This window comes from Mustela nivalis (genome assembly GCF_964662115.1).
Source record: "Mustela nivalis genome assembly, chromosome: X".
Classification (NCBI taxonomy): Eukaryota; Metazoa; Chordata; class Mammalia; order Carnivora; family Mustelidae; genus Mustela; species Mustela nivalis.
Genome location: NC_139040.1, coordinates 118,630,678 through 118,657,525, shown reverse-complemented (window position 1 = coordinate 118,657,525; position 26,848 = coordinate 118,630,678). Strand labels below are relative to the sequence as shown.

Sequence of the window (26,848 nt, the reverse complement as noted above, 5' to 3'; positions counted from 1 at the left end):
GTTAAGAGCTTAAAACCAGAGTTAGAATCTCAGTGTCTAAGGGTCAGAATCCAGGAATAGCTGGGTTGGGTGGATCCGGCCCAGAGTCTCTCAGGAGGCTCTAGCCCAGTTCTCTGCTGGGCTATAGTCCTCTGAAACCCAGAATGGAGCTGGGGGATCCACTTCCAAGCTCAGGTGGGGTTTGGAAAGAAGCTTTAGTCTCTCACCACATGGGATCTTTAAGACATGGCTTCCCCCAACAGCAAGTGACCCAAAGACAGCAAGCAAGAAGGAAGCCATCCTTTTTTCTGACCTAGCCTCCAGGTCACACATTGCCACTCTGCTTTCATCTGTTCATTAGAAGTAAGTCACTAAGTCCAGCCCTCGTTCAAGGGGAGGGGATTACAGAGGGCTGTGAACGGCAGGAGGTGGAGGACACTGGCGGCCATGTTGAAGACTGCTGGCCTGACTTCCTGTTAGTGCTCAACAGCTTACAGAACATCACCACCTCTCGCAGTCTCTGTGACTCTCACAACTTAGTGAGGCTGCGCAGAGGCACTATCTACTGTGATTCCCATTTTATACAGGAGACAAATGAGGCTCAGAGAAGGCAGGGGAGAACTGAGCTCTTCTCTCTGCACATCTGGAGCCATTCACCATGACATCGCTGACCGATACAAGGAATCCAGCAGGAGCACAAGGGAAACAGATGCAGCCTGAACAAAAGCAGACTCGATGCAAGGATTTCCGAAGCCCTGATGTGACTCGTTCCAGTGTAACTGGAAGGTGGAGAGCAGTAACAGGAAACTGGGGGCTCCGTTTCACTGACTACCATACTCCTAGAAAAAGCGTCCATTCACAGTAAATGTCCAACAGAGACAGAGCCACACAACTCTTTCAAGAGACTGTCCCTAAGCAGTGTGCGTCAGCTGCACCAAAATGGCTTCTGTGGAGAAACCAAGTAAAAATGCCAACTGGGGTGTGGCGGGGTGTGGTGGGGCAGGGCGGGTAGGCCTCTGATTAATGCATTAATGCTAGGAAACTTGCTTGCCTTTCGTCTGGCTCTCTTAAGGGCATCACATCCTTTCTAAAGTGCATGTCCCCCCAAGGTGTGCCCACACACGGGTCACTCAATCGGCCAGCCAGCTATGACCCGAGCAAGGGTGCAGAGTTCAAAACATGGTGACAGGAGAGCAGCAGGCACTGACCCAGGCCCCTGGGGGCATGAAATCAAGTGGTGGCTCCTAGACAACTGTGCAACAGGAGAAAATGCATGGCGCAGGGCAATAATTTAGATGTTTTGATCGAGGTGCTGAGATAAAAGCCAGACACCATGGCACGGGGCGAGAGACCATTGACAGGTCCATGTTTCCAAGAGGGTCTGGCACAACTGGTTACACACCTCGCACACAGGCCCCCAGCCCAGGGGCCTTCCACCTGGATCAAGGGGTTAAGAAGATGGAGAGAGGCGAGTCTGGAGGTGGGGGGTGTTGAAAGCGACTTCTTTAGACACCGCTGTGCCGGGGGGAGCTACCCTCTCAGTACAGGAGTCGGGTTAGGGCTGTGCCCCGTGGCAACTCAGCAACTCAGCACTCGCTCAGAGAGATAGAAAGAGAGAAAATTTATCTTAAGCAGGCTCTATGCCCAGTGCAGAGCTCTAAGCAGGGCTCAATCTCACGACCCTGAGATCATGACCTGAGCGGAAATCAAGAGTTGGCCGCTCAACCGACTGAGCCAGCCAGGTGCGCCTGGGGTCTTTTTAGAGGTGGGAGTCGGGGGAGAAAAGGTAAGACTCCGAGCTGACTTGCTGCTAGACCCGCCGCGACAGGGGAAGAGCGCTGTCCCCTGGAACCAGGACCAGAGCGCGGACCAGTGTACCAAGCAGGGCCCCTTTCAGTTATCCAATCCGGACTGTTTGCGTCTCCGAGGGCCATTAAGACTTTCTCTCCGTTGTCTCAGGATGGCTGGCAGACTCAGGAAAAGACTCCTGCCCTGGACAGGATATAGAGGGCAGTGGGAGACAGAGGAAAGGGCTTTTGGGGCGCCTGGGGGGCTCAGTCGGTTAAGCATCTACCTTCGGCTCAGGTCAGGATCCCAAGGTCCTGGGATCAAGCCCTGCACCGGTCACCCCGCTGAGCAGGGACTTTGCTTCTCCCTCTCCCACAGCCTGCTGCTCCCCGTGCTTTTGGTCTCTCTTTCTCTGTCAAATAAATAAATAAAGTCTTTTGGAAAAAAAAAAAAAAAAAGATGAGATGACTTTTATGATTACAGCCTCTAGGTTTGACAGGTGGAACATATTAGTTACCCACAGAAACCTGATTCTCTCAAAGGCTCCTCTCAGCCCTAATCACCTGGGACTTCTAAGTATAAATTAGTATTTATTTTATTAACAAATACTTCCATTGCACTGGCTGTGAGTCAGGTACTGTCAAAGCACTTTGCCAATATTAACTTATTTGATCTTCATAAAAACCCTCTGAGGTAGTACTGGGAGCACCTCTATTTTATTTATGAAGAAACTACATATGGCCCAGAGATGTGATAGAATGTGCCCCAAGTCACACAGCTAGCAAGCGAGTGGATGAGCCAGAATTTGAACCAAGGATGGTCACAGCCACAGACTGGAACAGAGTTCTTGTCCCAAGAGCCACTCCTAGGCATCTACCCGAGAGGGGCGGAAACTCAGGTCTGCACAAAGGTTTGTCCTTGACTGTTCACAGCAGAACCGTTCACGATGGTCAAAGAGTGGAAATAATCTCAATGACCACTGAATGACAGACGGATGGACAAAACACGGTCTATCCACACCCTGGAATACCATTCAGAGGTCCGAAGTACTGACACGTGTCCCAGCGTGGATGGACCTGGAACAGGTTATGCAAAGTGACAGCAGCTGGACAGATAGGACTGCGCACTCTTCCATCTGTATGAACTCTCCAGAGTGGCGAATCTCTACAGAGAGGACATCCGTGGTCACCTGGGGCTGGGGTGGGGATGGGGGCTGACTACAAGGTGGCACAGGGACCTTTTTGGAGTGATGGAAATGTTCAAAAATTGGACCGTGGCTAAGGCTGTACAACTTGGAAAATTTATGAGAAACCAGTGGATTGTGCACTTCAAACGGGTACATTTTATACCCCAATAAAGCTGTTAAAAAAAAAAAAAAAACAAACCCAGAAGCAAAGGGGGCTGACTCTAGCCATAAGGCCCTTCCTCCCATTCTAGGTGGCTTATACCTAGAATGAAAACCCTTCAGAGGAACACAGGAAGGGAGGCTTCAGGGCCACAAGTTGCCCGAGCCTCTGGCTCCCCTTCCAGGCTCTGCCAGCCTCCGGACATTTGCACGGAAAAGCCCCGCCATGTCCCCAGGCATCTAAGTGGGGCTCTGTAGGAACCAGCTGAGACTTCTGGACAGAACCGCTCTGTGTTGCAAAGAGTAATGATATGCAGGGGAATTTCCTACCCAAAATGAGACCCCTTCTTTATTATCCCCCAAACACCCCTGCATTATTTTGCAATGCAGAATGCAGGCCTCCTCAAGTCAATTACTTGGGAAAATAGCATATGCGATAATGGATTATACATGCATTTTCTTTGTGGATTGTTTCTTCTCCTTGGGGATGCTAATTACAAGGTAAATTGTCAGGGGTTTCATGTTTTGAAATAACTCCTTGTCATATCAGAGGCCCTCTTGCTACATACTGCCAAGCTAACTGCTGGCTTCTAAAGAGAAAGAAAGAAGTCATTTTCAGTTAGGGTAATGAAAAAACACGGCAGTCATACATACATACGTACTCACACACGTTGATATGTGCATCTTTACATCAGAAACAATAAATGAAAATTCAACACACTCTGTAAGGTTCTGGCAGAATCCCTGGGGTGAGTTTCCCACTCTGAGGTGCGCATACCTCTTCCCCTGTTACAACGGAGACGTCATTCCTGAGAAATCATAGTTCTCTTTAGATACAGAATATGTCTCCACTGTGGGCGTCCAGTGGTTGTCATACAACAAACCCCTTGTTGAGGAGAAGTTTTTTCAAAGCCGAGGCCAAGTCTGCCCGCTCCAGAGCTCAGTGCCCCGAGGGCAGAGAACGGCCCTGCTCCCTTCAGAACCAGCAGAGTCTACGCAGTGTTTCTTAATTCCCTCAAGCAGGATCTTCGTGATCCTTTTATCATACCTTATGGGACCACAAACCTTTCCTTTTTCAAAATCAGTACTTCCTTCCAGGGACCAGTTCCTTTGAAGCAGGAATTTTAAAAAAAGCCACGGGTAGCTTTTCGAACCCCACTTGATGCGCTGGTCTTGTAAACGGAAAGCTGTCCCTCTCGCCGCTTCCGTGGGCCCGTCACGGACACACAGAGAAGAAAATCCAATTGCCCCCCCCCCCCAGAACAATCAGCTTCCCTTGGAAAGGTAACCATATCCAAGCACGAGGTACCAGAAGTAGGGTAACAGGCAGGGTTTTTTTTTTTTTAAGATTTTATTTATTTGACAGAGAGAGATCACAGGTAGGCAGAGAGAGGCAGGCAGAGAGAGAGAGGAGGAAGCAGGCTCCCTGCTGAGCAGAAAGCCCGATGCGGGACTCGATCCCAGGACCCTGAGATCACGATACGTGCCGAAGGCAGAGGCTTTAACTCACTGAGTCACCCAGGCGCCCTAACAGGCAGTTTTTATGACAGACCAGTAAAGCGCTCTCACGAGTTGTCTGAGCTCCACTATGATGCTGAATTACTCACAACATGAACTTAAAAAAGATGATGCTATTTCACTGACTGGTTAGAAACCCTCAGAAAACCTCAAGGAGACCACCCCACCTACCCAACCTTTGAAGACAACGACAGCAAGGCACTCTCGGGGCCGCAGGTCGCTGGCTCAGTGTGCCATTATAAGGTTCCAATCCCCAAAGTTGGGGACAACACATGGTCGGCTTCTGTTACCAGCCACACTGTGCTCGGGAACCGTGACTCCAGCGCGGCTGCCCGCGCCCCAGCCCCGGCCCACTTACCAGCGAAAGTCCCGGTGCACGGGTTCACTCCTGCAAGCCGTTTGGAGGTGCCGAAATCAGAGATCTTCACCACTCCGCTATAGGTGTTCACCAGAACGTTATCACCCTGTAGAAAAGGAGGAACATCAAACGCCTTGGACCTTAAGAAACAGTGTCAAGTCTCTAGCAAGTCTAGGCTTGGCACTCTGGGGATGGCCGAGCTCAGCCCCTTCCCTTCTCTGAGCTGAGCCGTCTGCAGACAGCCCAGCTGACCGCTGGCGGGTCCCGGGGGCACCAACGAGGTTCATTGGTGCCAACAAGCAAGTACCTTTATGTCTCTGTGCACGATCTGGTTTTCGTGGAGATACTTCAGGCCTTCCAGGATCTGTCTGGTGTAGAACTTGATGGTGGGCTCCTTCACTGGTCCCCATTTTGATCGCAAAAGAGCAGAAAGGCTCCCTGGAAGCAGACACAGCAGAAAACTCAGCAGGGTGTTGAAGATTCCACAGAAACCAAGCAAGGTGCGGTTTCTTAGTCCACATCGTCCAGCAAGCCAATATTGCTGCACGGCGGCTACCGGCTCTTCTTTCCTCCCTCTGTTGCCGGCTCCCAGTCGTGCATGCCATGCGGCTGGAGGAGGAGCGGCAGCAGAAGGGGGAATGGGAGCCCCTTGGGACCTCTGAAATGCAGCAGGGCTCCCTTTGGCTTTACACAGTCCATCACGCTGCACAAAGTCGGGAGGAGAGTGCACAGTGAGGTGCTCTGGCCTGGGGAGGCCAGGCCCCTGCTGCAGAGATGGCACAAATGTCCTGGCCACTCAGCTTGGGTTAAAGCCCATTTTATACCTGGTCTTCAACTCAGAGGTGGACAGGACCAGAATGAGGGGCCATTTAGGGAGACAGAGACTAGGATCCGAGGAGGCTGGGTCTGTTCATCTTCAATGAGAGAAGCCCCCTGTGCCGGGCCACAGGAGCAGGACTGCCTTAACACCCCTACCCTTATTTTTTTTTTTAAGATTTTATTTATTTATTCAAGAGAGTGAGAGAGAGCATGAGCGAGAAGAAGATCAGAGGGAGAAGCAGACTCCCCATAGGGCTGGGAGCCTGATGCGGGACTCGATCCCGGGACTCCAGGATCATGACGTGAGCCGAAGGCAGTCGTCCAACCAACTGAGCCACCCAGGTGTCCCATCCCCTGCCCTTATTTTATAGGACAATGAATCTTTGGGCTCAAAGAAAAGCAACCTTCACAGTATTCTGACCATGTGTTTCAGGGGTCACTGTGCAAGCCCCTGGACATCAGCCAACTTCAGCCTGACACCTTACACAGTGCAGAAAGAATGCTGCTATGTCTCAGTTTCCCTATCTGTAAAAGAGGATGTGCACATGTTTAGTTCTGTTGTCCTTAAACCTCACCCTTGGAAAAATTGATCAATGTGAACAGTGACCGACATATTTGCTAGACTAGGAGCAGCTTGAGAAAAGAAATTGTATTTTATCCTTAATATAACCTTCAAAATCTAGCCCACTGCCTGGCTCACAATATACAGTTAGGCTCTTGATAGAATAGTAGGCTCTTAATAACTGTTGGTTATAAAGGAATGAATGAATATAGATTTCTTCTTTATAAAATATTAATTTGTTTTAGAGAGAGAGAGTAAGCCTGTGCGTGCACACGAGGAAGCATGAGCTGGAAGGGCAGATGGAGAGGGAGAGAGAAGAACCCCAAGCAGACTCCACGCTGAGTGCGGAGCCTGACATAGGGCTCGATCTCATGACCTGAGCCGAAACCAAGAGTTGGATGCTTAACCGACCCAGATGCCCCTCAATACAGATTTTTTTTAAAAAGATTTTATTTATTTGACAGAGAGCGATCATAAGTAGACAGAGAGGCAGAGAGAGGGGGAAGCAGGCTCCCCACTGAGCAGAGAGCCCGATGCAGGGCTCGATCCCAGGACCCTGGGATCATGACCTGAGCCGAAGGCAGCCTTAACCCACTGAGCCACCCAGGCACCCCTGAATACAGATTTCTAACTGAAGGTTTGGTGTTTGTACTCAGATCATCATCATTATTATTATTTTTTAAATGAACATTTCTTGAGCTCTTGCTCTCTGCCAGGCACCGTTTTAAAAGCTTCACATATGCTATCTCATTTGATCCATCCAACAACCCACTGAGCTAGGGTCTTCATTGCTCCAATAATTATTGCAGAGCCAAGCATTAGAGTAAATATTATTACTCCAATTTTATAATTCATCTATTCAGTCAGAAAACTGAGGGGGCACAGAGGTAAAGAATTTGCCTGAGCTCCCACAGCTTGCAGATGGAGGGACCAACTCAAGAGAGACATTCTGGCTGTAGATCAGAGGAATCCTTCCCCGTGATCCCCGCCACGATACTGCCCACAATGGGGGGATTTTGTGGCTAAGGCACTGGGGTAGGATGTCACAGTAAACATGTTATTTTGCAGTGTCATTTTTATTTATTTATTTTTAAGATTTTATTTATTTGACAGACAGAGATGACAAGCAGGCAGAGAGAGAGGGGGAAGCAGGCTCCCTCCTGAGCAGAGAGCCCGATGTGGGGCTCGATCCCAAGACCCTGGGATCATGACCTGAGCCAAAAGCAGAGGCTTTAACTCACTGAGCCACCCAGGCGCCCCATGCAGTGTCATTTTTAAAACCGCTATCCCCTCGTCTCCAAATTATCTTTCAATGCCTAGACTGTGAGGGCTTCAAGGCTGGAGACTATGCTTTATTCCTCTGCGTCCAGCGCTCAGCCCAGCGGCTGGCACTCAGTAGATCCTCAATGAATATCTGATGACTGAATTAAACGCCAAAGAGCCTATGTGCGTGACACATGAAAAGTTGGTATCCAGCTCCTCTGAGAAACACATGCTCTCCCGCCTCTAAAAGGTCTGTCCCTTTTTAAATGGCAAGGAGGAGGACGACGTTCCCATTACAGTTTCATCAGTGCTTTCCCGTGTATGAGACCGCAATACTAGGGACTACTCACCCCCAGGCACCTGCTCCATAAATATCTTAATGTAGCCGTCCTCCGAAACGGAGCCCAGGTACTGAACAATATTGCGGTGTTTGAGGTACTTGTGCAGGGCTATCTCCTCGTGCAGAGGCTGTGAGTACCTAGGAAGGAAAGCAAAGCCAGGGTCACCTGCCAGATCCTTCCTTCTGGAAACGGTCTCTTGGCTCCCATGAGAGTAGGCAGCTTCCCATCTGTAGAACAAGGGACAGTAACACGGGCCACACAGGGCTGCGGAAGGCCAAGGTGTGTTTAGGGTCTCGGGCACCTGCTGGCGTGCCCGGTGTGCAGGGGCTACTCTGTAAATGACTGCTCATGTGAAGGTCTCAATGCTCCTACTATCCTTTGCCTCTCTGAGCAGGCCCTCTTCCTCTGCCTCTCATGAAGAGAGATGTTCCAGAAGGTTCTATGTTCAGCTGCCTTCAGGCCTCATTCCAGAGATGCAGTCTACACTATAGCCAAGAGCTACCTAATGGACCTCCGAGCCAGTGTCTGGTTTCTTTAGCCCATTCTCCTTCGGTGGCCATATTTCCTCTTCGTGAAACACACCTTATCAGATCACTTCTCTTTGTCAAGTCCACATCAAGACCATTATGCTTAACATGGCACAGGAAGACCTTCAAACTCAAACCAGACTACATCTTTTGAAAATTTTGCCTCATCTTAAGAGCACCCCATCCCCACCCTACCTTCAAGTCACAGCAGATAATTTGTTGTTCTCTGAATACACTTTGTGCTTTAACAGCTCCGGTTTTTTCCTCAGCATAGAATGCACTGGCCTCCCCTTTTCTGCCAGATGAACTGCGACTCATCACTCAAAGATCTGCTCAAAGAGGATTTATTTCCTCAAACTTAATCACAACTCACTCAGGAGAAGTGATTCCTCTTCTCTCTTCCGCAAGCATTCTGTATACCTGCACCCCCTCGCGTTGCGGTACTGATCACTTTGACCCCCAGGCAAGGTATCCGCATTCCCTACCAAGCCAGGAGCACCCTGCCTCCGGGACAGCATCCTCGGCACCTGTCGGCCCCCAGGGCCAGCCCAGAATCTGGCCAAGAGGTGCCCAACACCATAGGGTCAGCTATACATTTAGGGAACGGGACAAAAACAGTCTCTAAGGTCCCCTCTGGCTCTACAATTCCTGGAAAATCTACGGGCAATGAAAAGCTTAACTATTGCAACCAGTCAAAGGAGGCGGTCCATGCCAGCAATTTCCCCCTAAAACACAACTGCACCACCTTATCTGGCATGAGCATAAGACACATAATACTGGACAAAGAACTCAAGAGACTGGATCCCAGTCTTGTTTCCTCATGTCCTTGAAGAAGTCATTTAATCTTTCCCACCCTTAGAAGAAGCTAGAGAAGTTCATTTCAGACCTGGCCTTTGAGCTCAAATATCATAAATGAAAAGACAGACAAATTGAATGAGCGAATGAACGAATAGATGAAAGATGAAGGGTCTTATAGCTGCTAGAAAGCACTTGTAACCCATCCCTAACAATTCGCTGACCACCAGGATGGGATGCTCTTTGTACGGGTCCATCAGTGTCAGCACTGACGGCAACACGCAGACGTCATCTGAACACGCCTGTGGAGGACAGAGCTATTCTTTCTTCTGTGGTGGCCATTACTCTGTACATAGTTTCTCTACAAAAATACTCGGCAGTCAACACTGCCACATTCTTGTCTAGAATGGGGGGGGGGTGTGAATTTTAAAAAGGAATAAATATCTATTAGACTCGAAAAAATATTGAGTAAGTAACAGTGGTGGTTTAAAAAAAAAAAAAAGCCCTAAATGAATGAGGGTGAGGTTAAAGGGCAGGGTATAAAAAAGAAGAAGTCTATTTCGCAAAAAGCTGATTTTCTATCCGGCACATTTGATTTTCTGTAATGATACATCTGAATAAGTCAATGCCCTTTAAAATTGTTACATTATGAATTAAAGCCCTGAGTCGCATTTTAAAAAAATTTGCCAACGTCCATCTATGTAAAAATGTACAACTTTAGACCTAGTTGATGAGTGGAAATAAAACCATAGTTTTCTTTTAAAATATGACTCTCAGCAATCCACATGCCTCCTAACTAAAGTTGTTCCGTTTTCTCCACCTACTTATAACATGCAAAGAAAAAAAGCAAATCACTGTTCTACCATTTTTTGAAGGCCCAACGCCTTCATTTTTAAGTCCGCTGTGCCGTCAGTGCTGGGCACCGGGGGTTGGGTGTGGAGATGGCACCGGGGGTTGGGTGTGGAGGTGGCACCGGAGAACGAGGAAGGCCCGCGCTGACTTGCCTGCTGTCTCTCTCCGGGATTTCCTTGATGGCTATGCGCACTTGGTTGCTCAGGTCTCTTCCAGCAAACACGATCCCATACGTGCCTTTCCCCAGCACGACCCTATCGCCGTTCACATCGTGGTCATACTCATACTGAAGAAGGCAAAGCAACAGGATCAAATACCACACAACTTGTGGTGGAGCCCCATCAGAACCGAAACATTGTCCTGCCATTTTAAAATTTATAAATAACATTATTTGTGTACCAGGTAGGTCACATTCCTTAGGTTATGTAACTTTCACCAAGTAACTACTTTCAAAGGGTAGAATTCTCCGTTATTCATATATTCACATCATGACTCTAGGAAATGGAATCCAAAAAATTTTAAAAGTACAGCTCATAGGGAACTCAGTAGCCTCAGCTTTTGGAGATTCTGTCCCCCTTTAATGTTGCAATTTACAAAGGCTTCTATGCCATGTCCAGTACCCCAGAGAAGTGCCCTCCCCACATGATCCTTCATTAGCTTCTCAGGAAACCAATCTCTTTCTGTACCCAGACAAGAACCGAAGAGCAAGAAAATGCTCTTAATACAAACCACATAGGCAGGGCTTCCCCCCTTCAAGATGGACAGATCTAGTGTCAGACACGATGCACACATTCTACCTGTGATCACCCGCGCTATTCTGTTCCCCCAATCTCATTATCAAAAGTTGCTGTACAGCTGCATTCCAGTTGGTTCCTCTTGAGGAAGACAACACATTTAACTCTAGGCTGAGCCATCCTGCCTTCTGTTGTTTTCTACACTCCACTGTGCCTACTTACAGAAGAGCACAGAACGTGTGTCGGTCCCTTCCAACGAACTTCCAAGGATGCGCATGACGATTAAGATCACTAACAGGTTGCCATCACATCTGATTGAACCAGACATCAGCCTGTGCCATAAAAGGCTTCGATCGCAAACCTTTCTCGCCCCCACCCATCTGTTACCTTCAGAGAGTATCAGTCCGTTCACTTCCACAACAAACTCTGATTCTAAAGTAAGAATTCAAGTACCCGAGTCAATGATTAAAATGGATCTTTTTGATATTTTCTGAAAGAAACCTCAAAGAATGAATTCCCAACTAACTTCATAGTAAAAATCTCATTAAATTGTCATCAGCGGGAGGACCTGAATTAGTGGCAACTCTGAACAGCTGTGCAGACACATAGGAGTAACCGCGTAATGAGTGGACTGCGGCTGTGGTGTCCACAAGATCTTGGGATCCTCACACCTGTCAGACTGGCTATTACCAAAAAGGTCAAAAATCAGTGTTTGTGAGGCTGTGGAGAAAAAGAAACTGTTGCTTGCTGTTGGTGGGAACGCGCACTGGCACAGCCAATCTGGAAAACCGCATAGACGGTCCTCAGTAAGTTAAAAATAGAGCTACCGTACTATTCGGCAATTCCCATGTCGGGTATTTACCCAAAGAAAATGAAAACATCAATTCAAAGAGATACATGCTCCCGTCTGCTTACTGTACCCTTCCTGACAACAGCCAAGATACGGAAGCAGCCCATGTGTTCATCCACAGACGAATGGGTACCATGGGCTGGCCGACTATTTCTCTTGTAGGCACACATTCTGAATTAGTGGAGAAAAAAAAAAAACTTCTATATGTTGTACACACAAGAAAATTTTACTTCATTCCTTGCCAGATTTTTCTAAAAAATCTTGGCTGAGAAGATACCGAAGGAGGCAGGTTCTTCTGTACAGACCTATTTGACTTCATCTCTGCAAGTCACGCAGAGTGACGGCCAGCTTACTCATGGAAGAGTAGTTTATCTTTTTTTTTTTTTTAACTGTGGATCTTTGTTTCCAGTGCCCTTGTAAGTATTTGGGCTTTCGCTATACACGGATGTTTGCTTTTGCTACTCTTTTCCTTCTGTTTCACCAAGTAGGGGAAACCGTGTGCTTCCTGAGGGCACGGTGCCTGTCCTGTTGTCAGGCCTCAGTGCCTGGCGTGGCGCTGGTCAGGGCAAAAGCCTCCCGGCCGCTGACATGTGAACTGAGCAGAAGGGAGCTTCCGGCCGGCTCTGAGCCACCATCTCCTGGGGACAGCTTCTTGTGCAAGTTCACTCCAAGGCCTGTCCGCTCACCAGCCTTGGAAGATTCCCGGCGCAGAAGTCACAGGTCTTGGAAGCCTCTATCAGAACACGTGGTGTGAAGGACTGGGGGCTCCTTCCAGGGGCGGGAGCATTCTGGAGGATACGGGGGGATGTGAGGCTGTTCGGCATTTACACATTCCAGGGATTTAGGTCATAAACCACGAAGAAATGGAAGGCCCTCTGTCTGAAATCTGCCTCTGTTCAAGAAACAGGGACACATTTTTCAGAAGACCTGCCTCCCAAAGCCAGCCGTTAGCCGAGCCACTGACACCTACTGCCCGTGCGGACGCGTCTACCAGCCACAGAACTAGCTCTGCCCTGAGGCCTGAAGAGGCAGGGGCGCTGGCAGGTGGGCAAACGCACAGGGCACTGCCCAGGGCCAGGCCGCACGGGTTTGGGCTTGGGACCGGCTCAGCACCTCGGCAGCACCCTGAGCTTGAGAGCTGCTTGTTAGCACTCGAGCTCCAGGCCAGGTGCGTGGGGTCCACAGAGCAGGGCCACTTCTCTCTCATTTCCTATTACGGCCCCAGCTCCCAGCACAGGGCCTGGCGTCAGTATGGACTTGCCGAAGGCGTGCAGGGGCTCCGAGGCTGGCCTGCAGCTTAGCAGGACAGGGTGGCCAGGGTCTCCGCAACCGATGGGCCAGGTGGCATGGTAGGACATCATGCGGGGCTCTCTCAAGGTCAGAGCTGGAAGGCCTGAACCAGGGAGGGCCACTGGGCTCCCAGACGCCTCTCAGAGACCAGCAGGTGTGCAGCTGGTCACAGGTGGCCTCTAGCAGACCGGTCCGCTGAGGGCGACCGGTCCGCTGAGGGCGACCGGTCCGCTGAGGGCGACCGGTCCGCTGAGGGCAAACGCTCCCCTTGTTAGTGGCTCCTGGAGCTGCTGCGAAGTCCAGCTACCCTGTTCCGGTTCGGCCGAAGGGAAGCCGCGAGGAGTCCCGAGACTGACCGCGAGCAGACTTTCGAGACTATGAGAAATGAATTAATCCTCAAGAGGAATGGAAAATTCTCTGTATTATGGTGCTTTCCACGGTCAAGGCCTAAGCTTTAATAAGATTACCTTGGAAGCAGGAAAGCCGCTTTTTAAAATTACAGGATCCAGCTCCCTTGCTAAATCTATTGTAAGAACGGGGATTTTGATACGAGATAGTAACGAACTGTGGCATCACAGAAGTCCTAATACTTCTAAGAACTAACATTCGTAGAGCAGTGACAGGGTTTCAGTCACCCCTAAGCACTTTAGGGTGTCCTCACAAAGCTCACAAACCTTCTTAACACACTCAAGGGCCGTGAGCCCACAGGTTTCCCCACTCCACGTGCCCCGGTGTACAGGTCTACACCAACGGCCTCAAAGCCTCTGGCCAGCTGTGGCACCAACAACATGAGTCAGTGGGCACAGCATGGGCCCTGGAGCCCGACAACCTCGGTTCTCCGCCCAGCTCTGCCACTGCTCTCGACTCGCTCCACCCCTGACCTCCGCCCAGCTCTGCACCTGCAGATCTGCAGCACCGATAACCGCTGCTTTGGATGGTCCTTCTCCTGCTGGACAGGGATCCCAACTCTCGCAGGGATGCGTTTCATGGGACAACAGACTCCCCCCTCAGGGCTGAGCAGGAGGAATAAACAAGAGCATGTGTCTTGCACCCAAAGCCCCAATGGGCACAGGGTAAGTTCTCGATGAATGCCAGCTGTCACCGAGAAGCCAGCCATGCCCTGAACACTGGGGTCCCTTGTCCTGGCTCACTGATAGGTCTTCAGAGCACTGGCACTGGGAAAACACTTGGTCAGCTTTGGTTGGGGAACCCAAGTTCAGTCTGTACAGATGTCCTCAGGCCCCTGGAGGAGAGCAGCTGGGTCACCAGGAGCCCCCAGGGAGGGCCCATCCGAGTCCCAGGACGTCAGAGTCAGTGCTGCTGGTGCGGCCACCTCTACTGACGGCAGCGTTCTCTGTCTCCAGGTGTGCAACCCCCTCATCTTCCTCGGGGAGGTGGTTCAGCTGGGGGGGATGCCCAGAGCGCCCTCACCAGGTGACACACTGCCACCGCCTCCGTCTCCGTCTCTGTGCGCTTCTAGTCTCAGTGACTCCCTCACCGGCTCCACCGGGTAGCGTGGCCGGTTCCCCGGGATTGCATCAATCGTGGCGTCACACAGCTTTCAGGTGGGGGGAGGCAGTCTTCTCCAGTCCGACCCCACATTGTCACATATTCGGTGAGATGCTGTGCGCAGGTCTCGCCCCTCGGGCGGGGCCCAGGCATGGTGCAGGCACCGCAGCAGGTCCCAGTGCCGCAGGGAGGCGAGCAGCCAGCGCAGCAGCAGCCCAGGGGTGGGGTGGGGGGCGCGCGGGGTCCAGCTCAGAGCCGAGAGCAGAGGTCCGGGCCCCCCCGCACAAGCTCCAGTTTCCTCTCGCCCACGCGGCCCTGGCACGCCAACTTGAGCTGCGCTGTGCAGGCCGACCCACACCGAGGCCAGCGGCGCCGGAGGAGCCAGGAGTGGGGGTGCAGCCCGGCCCTCCCTGCATACCCTGCTCCCGCCCCGGCCTGCTGGGAGCCCCGCCTCCGCTTCCCCCTCCTGTGCCCCTTGCTGCAGCCACGAAAGAGCATTTTTAAAATTTAAATTCAATTAATTACCATACAGTGTATCATTAGTCTCACAGGCAGAGTTCAGTGGTTTACCAGTTGCACAGAACACCCAGTGCTCATTCCACCAAGGGCCCTCGTAATGCCCATCCCCCAGCTACCCCCCCAGACCTACCCTCCAGCAGCTCTACCTTTGTTTCCTGTGCTTGAGAGCATTTTTAAACATGAAGGATTTTCACACACAAAATGGGACATTTGCTTGAAGCATCAAAGACACAATAAGCAGTATTTTCCGCATTGCAGGTCTTCCCTGACTCACCTCTAAGGTGTCCCCGTCTGTGTCCCCCTCCAGCTCTACTGTACTGCCCGCCGAGTTGCTTATCATCTCCTTAACCAAAGAGCAAAACCTAGAACAGCAAATGTCACAAGGATGTTAATTATCATCGCGCATGTTCCCTACCTGTCACTTAGTCTTATTCTATTAAACTGTGATTAAATATACACCAAGTTTTTACAAGTTCAAGGAAAAATCAACCTACTCCATGATTTGACATAGCACTTTAAGGGTTATCTCATCTAGTTCAAATACTCACGTGATACTTGAATCCCCTGTATACAGTAGCCCCACCACCTTTTGGTCAACTGAGGCTTGAATATCTCCAGTGATGGAGAACTCATTACCTCAAAATGTTGCTCATTCTTGAGGACAACTCAATGAGAGATGCTACATTATACCAACTAAGACTTCATTCATGTGGGTCCCATCCACAGACTGCTTAGAATTAATCCCTCTTCTACGGAACAGGCCGTTAGAAAGGTACATAGTTTTATTAAAGCCCTGTGAGTCTTTCCTCTGTGTTCCTTCAATGTTTCCTCCAGGACTTGTTTTTAAGTCACTCCACCAGCAGGTAATTGTTGAAAGGTGTTCCCTTACTGTTCAAGTCTGGCCCTACGACCAGTGTCCTGGAGGTGATCTCATCAGTGCTAAGGAGGGGGGACCCCTCACCTCTCTCAAGCTGTAGACACTCTCGTTCTTAGGGCAAAATAAGGTCTTATGGAGGGAGGGGGTGGGGAGGACAGGCAGAAGGTGGTCTCATCATTCCGTTGACACAGATCAAGCTTACTGTCCACTGTCACGCACAGGTCTTTCTCACAGATGCTCGCGCCACATCAGCTACCTCTTACACTCGTGTGGTTGTTTCAAGTGATTTGACTCACAACATTTTGAGTATTTCCCTGTAAGATGGCAGGGAAGATCACTGTCCACTTGAAGATAATTCCCATAAAATGTTAAAATGTTCTTGTCTGTAACTAATCCATCTGACTTTTGCTTCTTTGCTATCTTTGAAAGCTGTGAAACACAATTGTCAAAATTCTTCGGAGACCTGTGCTATGAACTCACCAGAATAACTAAAAGTTACAAGACATTACCACTCGTTGTTAAAAATGTGGAGCAAGTGGCATTTCATACGCTACTGGTGGAAGCGGACAGTGACGCAACCACTTTGGAAATCTACTGGCGGAGTTAGTCCAAACCGAACGCAGACCGGCCCTTTTCCCAGTAACCCCAACTTCCAGGTGTATGCCCAACACAAATCAATGTGTGTCTTCACCAAAGGGCCTATACAAGAATGTTCACACCAGTTTTATTCCTAATAGCCCCAGATTGGAAATGACCAACGTTCACCAACAGAAGAGACACGCGGTAGTGTGGGCACACAGTGGAACACGGCGCAGTGACAGAAAGGATGAGCTGATCCAGATATCACGGCTCAGTCTAATGGGTGTTATTTTAAGGGAAGTGAGTGAGAAAGCAAAGAGTACATACTTCATGATTCTATTTATTGAAGATCAAGAAAAGGCAAAGTTGACCACCAGTGATAGAAATCAAAATAGATAGCACTGGGGCGCCTGGGTGGCTCAGTGGGTTAAAGCCTCTGCCTTCAGCTCAGGTCATGATCCCAGGGTCCTGGGATCGAGCCCCGCATCAGGCTCTCTGCTCAGCAGGAAGCCTGCTTCCCTTCCTCTCTCTCTGCCTGCCTCTCTGCCTACTTGTGATCTCTGTCTGTCAAATAAATAAATAAAATCTTTAAAAAAATTAGCGATGCAGGGGCTGGGGGCTCAATGATTGAAAAGAGGCACGAGGCACCTGCTGGGGTGCTGATAAACGTAAGTGCACTTAACACACGTGACTTGTATGTATGTTCTATGCCACGGAGAAATTATTTAGACGTATGGTGAGAAAAGGCATCGGGGACCGAGGGAGGGTCAGAAAGGTCAACTGTGGTAAAGGGGTGTTCTGCCTCATCTTTGGCAGCAGCTTTTCTAAGTTGAAGACCGAGATCTAAGGGTCCCCTAGTCTGATATTGAGTCTGATTTCAAATATGGTACCATAAGGAGTGTCCGAGACATGCTGAGTTAAAACGTTCTCAAACCACATGATACAAACCCTGAATTAACCAGCAGTAAGGGGCACTTCCTCAACCTGAGAAAGGCCATCAGTGAAAACCTGCCGGCAGCGCCATGCTTACTGATAAAAGACTGGCCGGATACGTTCCCCCCGAGATCAGGAACCAGATGCAATGTCTGCTCTCGCCACTTCTAATCAACACTGTACTGGACAGCCTGGTCAGACAGGTAAGAAAAAGACAGACATCCACATTGGAAAGGAAGAACTTTTAAAGATCTCCATCTGCAACAGACACAGTCTTATATACAGAGAATCTTCAGGAATTCAATACCAAGTGTGAGACATGGGGGCCCGGCTGGCTCAGTTGGTCAGCGTGTGACTCTCAATCTTAGGGTCGTGTGTTCAAACCCCATGTTGGGTGTAGAGTTTACTTTAAAAATATAATCTTGGGGCGCCTGGGTGGCTCAGTGGGTTAAGCCGCTGCCTTCGGCTCAGGTCATGATCTCAGGGTCCTGGGATCGAGTCCCGCATCGGGCTTTCTGCTCAGCAGGGAGCCTGCTTCCTTCTCTCTCTCTCTCTGCCTGCCTCTCAGTGTACTTGTAATTTCTCTCTGTCAAATAAATAAATAAAATCTTTAAAAATATATATATAATCTTAAAATACTAATAAAAGGTATTCGAACTATTCAATGAATTTGGAAGATTGCAGGATAGTAAATATATAAAAACCAAGCGTATTTCTATATGCTAGCCATGAACACTCTGAAAACGAAGTTAAGAAAACTCCATTTATAATAACATCAAAAAAAACCCCACCTAGGTCTATGTTTAACAAAAAAAGTATGAGACTTGTACTCAAACTACAAAAAACTGTCTTAAGAAATTAAAGAAGACCTAATCAAATGGACAGTTATGCCATGCTCAGGGATTGAAGGCCTACTCCAGTTAGAAATGCACTGCTCTCCAAATCGGTCTATTTATTTCCACCACAATCCCTGTCAAAATTATAGCTGCCTTTTTTGCAGAAACTGACAGATTCTAAAATTCACATGGAAATGCAAGCAGCCACAATAGCCAAAGCGATTATTATAAGCAAGAACAAAGTTGGGAGGACTCACACTTCCGTATTTCCTACTTACCATGAAGCTACAGTAAGAAAGAGAAACGTGGTACTGGCGTAAAGACAGACATACAGTGTAAGACTTACATAAGTGTAAGTCCGGAAATAGACTCTGAAATTTATGGTCAGCCGATTTTCTGAGGGTGCCAAGACCATTCAGTAGGAGAAAGACTATGTCTTCAACAAATGGGCCAGATCAACCGCATATCCACAAGTGAAAGAATGAAGCTGGACCCCTACTTCACACCATATACAGAAATGACGTCAAAATCAACCAGAGACCTAAACAGAAGAGCTAAAACTCTGTGAAGAAAACAAACACCACAGAACACCTTGGGTCAAGCAACACCTTCTCAGGTGACCCTCAAAACACAAATGACCACAGAAAAAAAACAAGTTGAACTGCATCGAAATGTAAAAACTGTGCACCGCAGAGGGCCCCATAGACAAGGACACACCAGCCACTGATTGGGGGCAGGCAATTTTCATGCAAATCACATATCTGATCAAGGACTTGTACGCAGAATATATAAAGAATTCTTAAAACCATTAATAGAAATACAGATAACCCACTTCAAAATGGGCACTTGGGAGAAGACTGGCCAATACCACCTTCACCAGGTGAGCCAGGTTCATTTCTCCAGGAATGAGACAGAGATGCCCTAGGGCTCCCAATGTGGTGCGTGAGAAGGACAGGACATCGCTTCTGTGCTGTTCCTTCCCAAAATGCACGATGCTGACGTCATCAGGAGAAAACGGCAAACAAACCCCAACCGATGGCCTACACAAGACCAACCACCTGTGCTCTTTGAGAGCACGGAGTCAAGACAGACAAAGCGGCACCAACAAAGATAAACGAGACTATACAGATATGACCATGAAATGTATGTATGATCCTGGACTGGCAGGGAGGCAGAGAAAAAAATCTTGTATTTTGCTAGAAAGGATATCGGTTGGACAGTAAGTCATATGGGGATAAGGTGTGTCAAGTACAGAGCCTTACTGGTCTTCATTTCCTGATTAGATACCTGTGCAGTGATTATGGAAGTGAATGTTGTTTTTAGGAAATACGCACTGAAGGAATGAGAGGCCATGAGTCATTAGGTCTATGACTCACTTCTTAGCGGCCCAGAACAAAAATAATCATATGCATAAGGAGTGAAGGTAAAGTAAGTGCGGTATAGGGTTAACATGGGAATTCTGGGTGAAACATGTATGGAAATTCTGTACTGTTTTTCTGCAATTGTTTATTTATTTTAAAGAATTTTATTAAGTTTTAAGTAGCCTCCACACCCAAAGCAGGGCTTGAACTCATGACCTTGAAATCAAGAGTTGCATGCTCTACCCACTGAACCAGCCAGGAGCCCCTCTGAAACTTTCTTATAGCTCTGAATATTTTTCCAAAATAAAAGGTTAAAAAAATTTCTTTTAATTGGGTGAAGAATTTGAGCAGAGAGTTCTTCAAAGAAGATAAATAAATGGCCAGTGAGTGCATGAAAAGATGCATGCTATCTTCCGTCATTATAGTAATGCAGATCAAAGCCACAGTCAGATCTTACCTGATGTCCACTAGGATGGCCAGGAGCACAAGGACACAAAATCACATGTGAAATTAGAACCTTTGTACACTGCTGACGATGACGTAAAATCAGACCACAGCCTGGCAGTTTCTCAGAGGTTAAACTTAGAGTTACCTAAGACCCCGTAATTTAGCTCCAAGAGAAATGTCAACACAGGGCCATACAAAAACTGGCATGTGAATGTTCTAGCAGCATTGTTCATAACAGCCAACAAGTGGAAATAACCCGGATGTCTTTCAATTGAATGGACAGATCAAATACATCCATACGGCGAGAGAGTGAGGAACACAGAAAGAATGGGGCACTGCGTATGATGCATAAACAGTGAATCTGGGAACACTGAAAAAATAAAGTTTAAATTAAAAAAAAAAGAACGAAGTACTGATAACGTGCTATAGCCTAGGTGAACCTTGAGAACATTATCATGACTAAAAAACATCAGACACAAAAGACCACAGATGGTATGTTTCCATTTATATAAGAATACACAAATCCAGAGAGACAGAATAGATTAGTTTTTGCCCAAGCCAGAGATGGGGGGGGGGATTAGGTTGAGGGAAAAATGGGGGAATAACTGGTAATGGACACTGGGCTTCTTTGAGGGGTCATGAAAATATTCTAAAGTTAGATGACCGTGATGGTTGCAGAACTGTGAATATACTAAAAAAAGATTGAACTGTACACTCTTAAGTGGGTGGACTGCACGGTATGTCAATTATACTTCAGTCAAGCTGGAAAAGTAAATTTCTGTAAGTTAAAATTTCAAGAAAGGCAGCATATCAAGTAAAAACTCTTCCCAGCAAAGACCCATAATTCTATCACAAGCCCCTGAATCAGCTGTAACTCACCTACTACACTGGTCCTCAGTGGAAAAGTAGATTTGAAAGTCATCAGAATTATCATGGACATAAAGAAAACAACACCGCTCATCAAACTTGGATATGCTGTAAAATTGGAAAAACATAAGAAGGATTATTATATGCAAGTTACGTCATCACTTTAACATTTTTGAAAAAAATCACAGATTTTCTTCCACTCTACAAATTTGAAGGATTCATTAATGTTTTAATCACTACTCCCCCAGTTTGACTTCTATTTCTCTACATAATTTAAATAGGGACATTTATCTTGCATATGTTTGAGTTTGTATTCAACAAATGACTTTCATTTATATCGAGAACTTACCAGAGATACGGCGCTAAGCAAAGCCTAGAGCGGTGAGAAAGGAAAATAAATATGGTCTCTGTCCTCAAGAGTTTATAATTTCACACACAAGACAGGAAGCTTATGTGGGAAATAATGTATTATGGCATCTAAGGAATTTCTTGACTTGAAAAATACCAGGACGTAGTTATTTGGGGCCACACAAGGGAGGTAGTAATACACATGGCATCGTAGCTCAAGGAAGGCTTTCACAGGTTATCTGGTCCCTTACCCCTGAGGTTGGGATCTGACTCTACAGCACCTCAGCCTATATTCCACTTTCCTAGACATACCCAGTGACAGAAATTCACCAAACTCCATCTGCTGATGGATTTCACTATTGAAAGGTCTTCAACCTACACTGGGCCAAAGCCTACACAATGGCCCTCATTTTGCCAAGCAGCACTGTGGAAAAGTCAAAATTCTCTTCAAACAAATGATGCCACTTTATCTTCTCCTAAGTCATCCCTTCCTGAGATTCATAGCTTACTTAGCCATTCTTCATTTGTCAAGGATTACATGAAAATACTGAGTTGAAAGAGCAATAGTACAGGGTGATTTAAAAATCCTGAAAACCAGGTCACACATAAGTTTTGGAAACCAATTTGTGAAGAAACCATCATGGTTAGTTGGGCAGCACTGGGAATGTTCAGTGTGTGCTCTTTATAGCACATTGGTTCCAGGGTCTGATTCACCCCAGGTCATTTGCACTCCCTGTTGATGGGGGAACGGCAGCAAGAGGTATCTCTACGAGAAGGCACAAACAAAATGTTCTTCACTGCATGTTCTCAATACCACTTAGTTTCTGGGGTATTCAGTTTTTGAAAATGTTCAACACTGGATTTAACTTTGCATCAGTATTACTCAAATACGCTACTGTTTTTAAATTATTTCCTCGCTTTAAAGTGACAAAATATTTAAAGTGACAAAAATATTATTTTAATTTCAATAGTGCTGTGTCTAGAACAGTATCACACATGTCTAGAGGTAACGGGGGATTCATTTAGTGGCCTGTGGTCTTACCTTCAGAGAAAGAACATACCGTTCTAATCCGAGCCCTTCATCTAATGGAAACTATGAACCAACAGAGTCCTGGAGGGACTAAGTGATACTGTCAAGGTTAAATAGTGAAAGAGGGATTACAATTCATATCTGCCTCTGAACTGCTCCTACTCTTGGATGTGCTGGCAGAGTGAGACTCAAAGTGTAGCCACAAGGGCCACCAAATGGTCACCACCCCAATCCAAAGAGCAAGCACCATAGCTCTCCTTGGACTAGAGCACTTGCTCCCCAAATGAGAACAACAATACCCTTGGCTCCATTATTCTACTCAGGCCCCAACCGAGTGTCATTACCAAGTAACTCCTTCAGTTACTGGGATTCTGGAGTTCCCTGAGCACTTGAACATCAATGACTCAAAGAAGAAATGCTTTCTGTTTCTACAGATATAACTTCATTTTCTAAAAAAGCTTGAGATGAGTTTAGTCTATTGGATAGCCCCCCACATTTCTCTGTTAAACAAGCCAAGAAGCCCTTATTAGCAGCACATCAACAAGCTGAGGATTCTGCTGAAAATGAGAATATCACATATTATAAATGAGTGGAAACACTAAAATAAAACATTTTCATCATTATTTGTATTAGAACAATAATTCCATTTTCCTTTATGTTCTTACCTTATTCCCCTAATGGAAGAAGCTGTAAAATTCCATTCATGAATTTGTTTCTGCAGGTTTTAAAGACAAAAGTCAGTATAGCTTGATTTTTTCCATGCAAAAAAACCCAAAACACTTTCATTTCATTCTCTGGCCAATCACTTCTGCTCTTTTACTTTCAAGAGAGATTCAGGAGTTAGAGCAATATATTTCATGCAACTTGGAAGAACAGAAACATTTTCTAATGTATTACAAAAATTCATTTGCATCTCTAATCCAGTTGAGAGCAAATGATCTGAATTTGAAACAGAAAAGGCACAGAGTAAGTACACACTGAATGGACGGACTTTCATCTTCTGTCAACATTTTAGGAAAACTCTAAAATAAGTTTGGGAACAGTCCACCTAAGTTGAGTGACCTATGAAAATATCTGCAGGAGCAAGAATGTGGCAGCCACCAATCAGGGCTCCCCAATCTCTTTTCTTCCCCTGGGCATAGAGCCTGGAATACATTTCCCAGCCTCCCCTGCAGCTAGGTGGGGCCACGTGACGGAGTTTTGACCAATGGGATGTAAGGAGGAATGACATGCACCATCTATGGTTATGGTTCATAATAACCTCCTCAGCGATCCTCTCTTCTGCTATGAGGGGGAATGGGGACCCTGACAAAAGTTTATGATATGAGGCATAAACTTCTATCATGTTAAGGTATGGATATTTGGGGGCTATTTCTTTTTGCAGATAGCTTGTCATAACTAACACTAAGACTAACCTGCATTTCAATGTGTACATGATGCATTTTAAAAAATAACTGTTCCCTCCCTCCACTACCATGGCCTGTACTTTAAAAACGCTGCACAGACCTAAGCCTCAGAACAAAGATCTGAAATCCATTTCAGAAGAGCCATAGTCTACGATACCAAGACATCACAGCAAAAGAAAATCATTTAAAATAAGAAAACACATTTGGTTGGCCTGAAGAAGGTCATAAATGGCCAGCGAAGTGCCCCAGAGAAGTGTGGGAGCCAGGAGACAGGGCCTGTCAGTGGGAGAACATCCATTCATCCGTGTCAATTAAGTGCCCACGACGTGCCGGGCAAGATACCAGCACGGAGGACGGAGCAGAGAACAAAGCCCCTGCCCTCATGGGGATTATATTTGAGGAGAGAAGAGCCACAATTTAGTAACTTAATACCATGACAGAGGACAAAAAGCACTACAACAAAGCCAGAGAGCTGGCAAGGGCATTACGATGTGGTGGGGGTCATGGTGTTATGCCACATGCTCTGGGAAGGGGTCTCTGATGACTTTTCAGCAGAAGGTAAAGGAATGAGCCGTGAAGACCCATGGGTAGGACAACAGCCTCAGGCAGAGGGGAAAAGTCCTATCCCCAGGACAGGACTGTCCCCAGCCGAGAGAAGAGTGGGAGGAGGTTGGCCAGCTCCTGAGGAAGACCATGCAGGGCCTCAGAGACCATCCCAGGCCCTCAGCTTCTACTCTGGAGAAGAGGAGAACCCTTGAGGGCCCTGAGAGATCCAAGTATATGCCAATGGGAAAGCCATCACCTTGGACCCATCCAAGGAGGAAGACTGAGTGGGTTTCAGGGGACTTGTGTTCAGAGTCCCTGGAAGGCGGCAGTGGTGGAGAGCAGAAGCCTGCTTTTGGATTCGGGTACAGGAATATGAACCAGGGCCATTTCGAGAGCACCTTGTCCAATCTACCTACAGGCAAAAAGCTCACAATTATAGAAAAAGGCCGGTCAAGGGAGTTTTCAAAGTAGTCACAGACGGAAAATTTACTCTAGGGTAGCTTAGGGGACTTGAGTTGGGAGGAAGATACACGGGTTAAGAAGTCACCAACACGGACTCCCCTCTATCATTGTCAGTGGGCATGGGGGGGTACCTGCTTTGTAGATACTATGGATATAAACAGCTACAAGTCCCATTTGCCATGTGGAGCTCTTGGGGAGACATTCTCAAAAAGTGATCCAACAGCGATGGGAAATACCGTACACATGATACGGGGGGGAGGGAGCCTGCATTCGGTGAAAGTGGTAGAAGGGCGGTTAGAGACGCCTCCGCCGAAGTTAGGGCCTGGATGGCTGGAAGGAGGAACCGCAGGGGGTAAGGAGGACAGAAGAGCACTTGCGAGCCCCTGCAGGGCCAGCTCCGGGGACAATGACACGGTGGGGCTGTGTAAGGGCTTGACACTCTGTAGGAGAGAGTCTGTCTCAATCTGGAAAGCCACGAGATTCAGTCATGGTGTGGGGGAGCATCAAGAGGGCAGATGTTTTAAAATTATTATTCAACTTCTGACTTGAAATGTACCCTATGTTCAGAAAAAGGCACAGTGATCACCGCAGTAAGTGTCCACAAAATGAAGACTCGCTGTAACCAGCATCTAAATCAAGAGACAGAACATGAGGAGCAGCCCAGAAGCTTCCCTCCTAACAGCCACCCCCCACCCCACGCCCCATCATCCAAGGGTGGGAACAGCAACCGCTATGCTGCCTTCACCAGCACCGAGAGTGGTCCCTGGTCTGTAAGAACATGTAAATGAAATTGTGAGGTGCACACTCTCTGGCATGTACAAGTGGGGTTTTTCATGAAACATCCAGTGGTGGAAGTCAGGGCTGGCCGCGTGGTTTCTGATCTCGTGTCCCGGTGGGTCAACGGGCACGGTCTCCTCCACCGTGACCGCGGTGGCTGCCTTCCTCCCATCACACGGCCTCCTGTCAACACGGCGACCTCACCCTTTCCACGGGTGGCTATATCATCCCAGTGAAATCATGCAGAGGAAATGGACTTAAGACTTCAGCTTTTCACATCAGGGTCAGAAGGCCCCAGCAGGGGCGCACTAGAAGGAAAGCCAGGGGGCTGCAGAGAGACAGGCCGGGAAGCCAGAGGCGGGGGCACACCTCCAGGGTCCCCGGGGTGCCGACTCAGAGTCTGCCCCCCTGTCCCAGAGCGCGACCTCTGCGGAGGCATCTCAGGCGTCTAGGACAATTCTGTAATTGTGCTTTTTTAAAGTGCTTGTCCTGTTGCTCACGTAAGTGTAAGAGGCAATGACAATAGAGCTTTCCCGGACAAGCAGCCCTACCCGTGTGGTCGGGGTTGGCGGCTACTCTGTCTGTTGGTGACTCTGGGGCACACGAATCACTGAGGGGGCAAGGCTGTGTCTGAACCTGCTCTCTGTGGCCTGCGTGCACTCCTGGGCTGGGGGCCCCTGGGGTCAGCTGCATCCATCTCCACCTAGCCCCATGTCTGGGCACCTGCTGGAGGTTGCTGGAAACTGGCCATGGTGGGAGCAGTTATACCGCAGAAAGAGGCCAACGCTACAAGTCAGCGCTCTGCTCCTATGTCCCCATGTCTCGAGTTATGCATTTACCAGCAGACGTCCCTGAATCCTTGGCTAACAAACCAGAACTCCATCCGCTCCTACAGCAGCGCTGCAAACACACGCATGTGTGCCATCTCCCCGCTACCAGCCGCAGCCCACCGGGAAAAAATGCAACACTGTGTAGAGAAATGTCATCTCACTCCAGGCAAATCTGCTTGCTTTTGTGATGCGCAGAATTTCAAAAATGTAAATGAAGGCAAAAGCAAAAGCTTCCTCTCACAGCAAAAAAGGCAATTTATATTTCCCTCAGACGTTTGTTCTGACAACTATGAGCACTTGTGCAAAACATTTCATCAGTCAAGGAAAGCCAGCATTTGCTGCTTATATCATTCTTTTCCATTTCTTATTACAGACTATGTACAAAGTGAAACATTTACAACTAGGGAGATAGTCTGTGTACCCACAGGAATGTCCATTAAGGGCCAGTAACCATTATAAGGGACAATAAAATGGGCAAAGTTTGTAGAATTCCACGAGAC

General features: G+C 47.8%; 1 protein-coding gene across 7 annotated transcripts in view; it reads right to left on the bottom strand.

The window, feature by feature from the left end:
- Nucleotides 1–26,848, bottom strand: part of MAP3K15 (mitogen-activated protein kinase kinase kinase 15) — a 114,482-nt gene that overhangs the window by 12,985 nt on the left and 74,649 nt on the right. For all 7 annotated transcript variants that reach the window (XR_014307339.1, XM_082718283.1, XM_082718288.1 and 4 more), the window contains exons 12-18: nucleotides 22,993–23,042; nucleotides 20,962–21,057; nucleotides 15,324–15,411; nucleotides 10,300–10,433; nucleotides 7,983–8,110; nucleotides 5,296–5,426; nucleotides 4,989–5,094 (exon numbers count right to left, since the gene is read on the bottom strand). Coding sequence is in view for 6 of the 7 variants with exons in the window: in XM_082718283.1 (XP_082574409.1) it covers nucleotides 4,989–5,094; nucleotides 5,296–5,426; nucleotides 7,983–8,110; nucleotides 10,300–10,433; nucleotides 15,324–15,411; nucleotides 20,962–21,057; nucleotides 22,993–23,042 (733 nt within the window). In the remaining variant the exon portion in view is untranslated. The remainder of the gene's footprint in view (nucleotides 1–4,988; nucleotides 5,095–5,295; nucleotides 5,427–7,982; nucleotides 8,111–10,299; nucleotides 10,434–15,323; nucleotides 15,412–20,961; nucleotides 21,058–22,992; nucleotides 23,043–26,848) is intronic.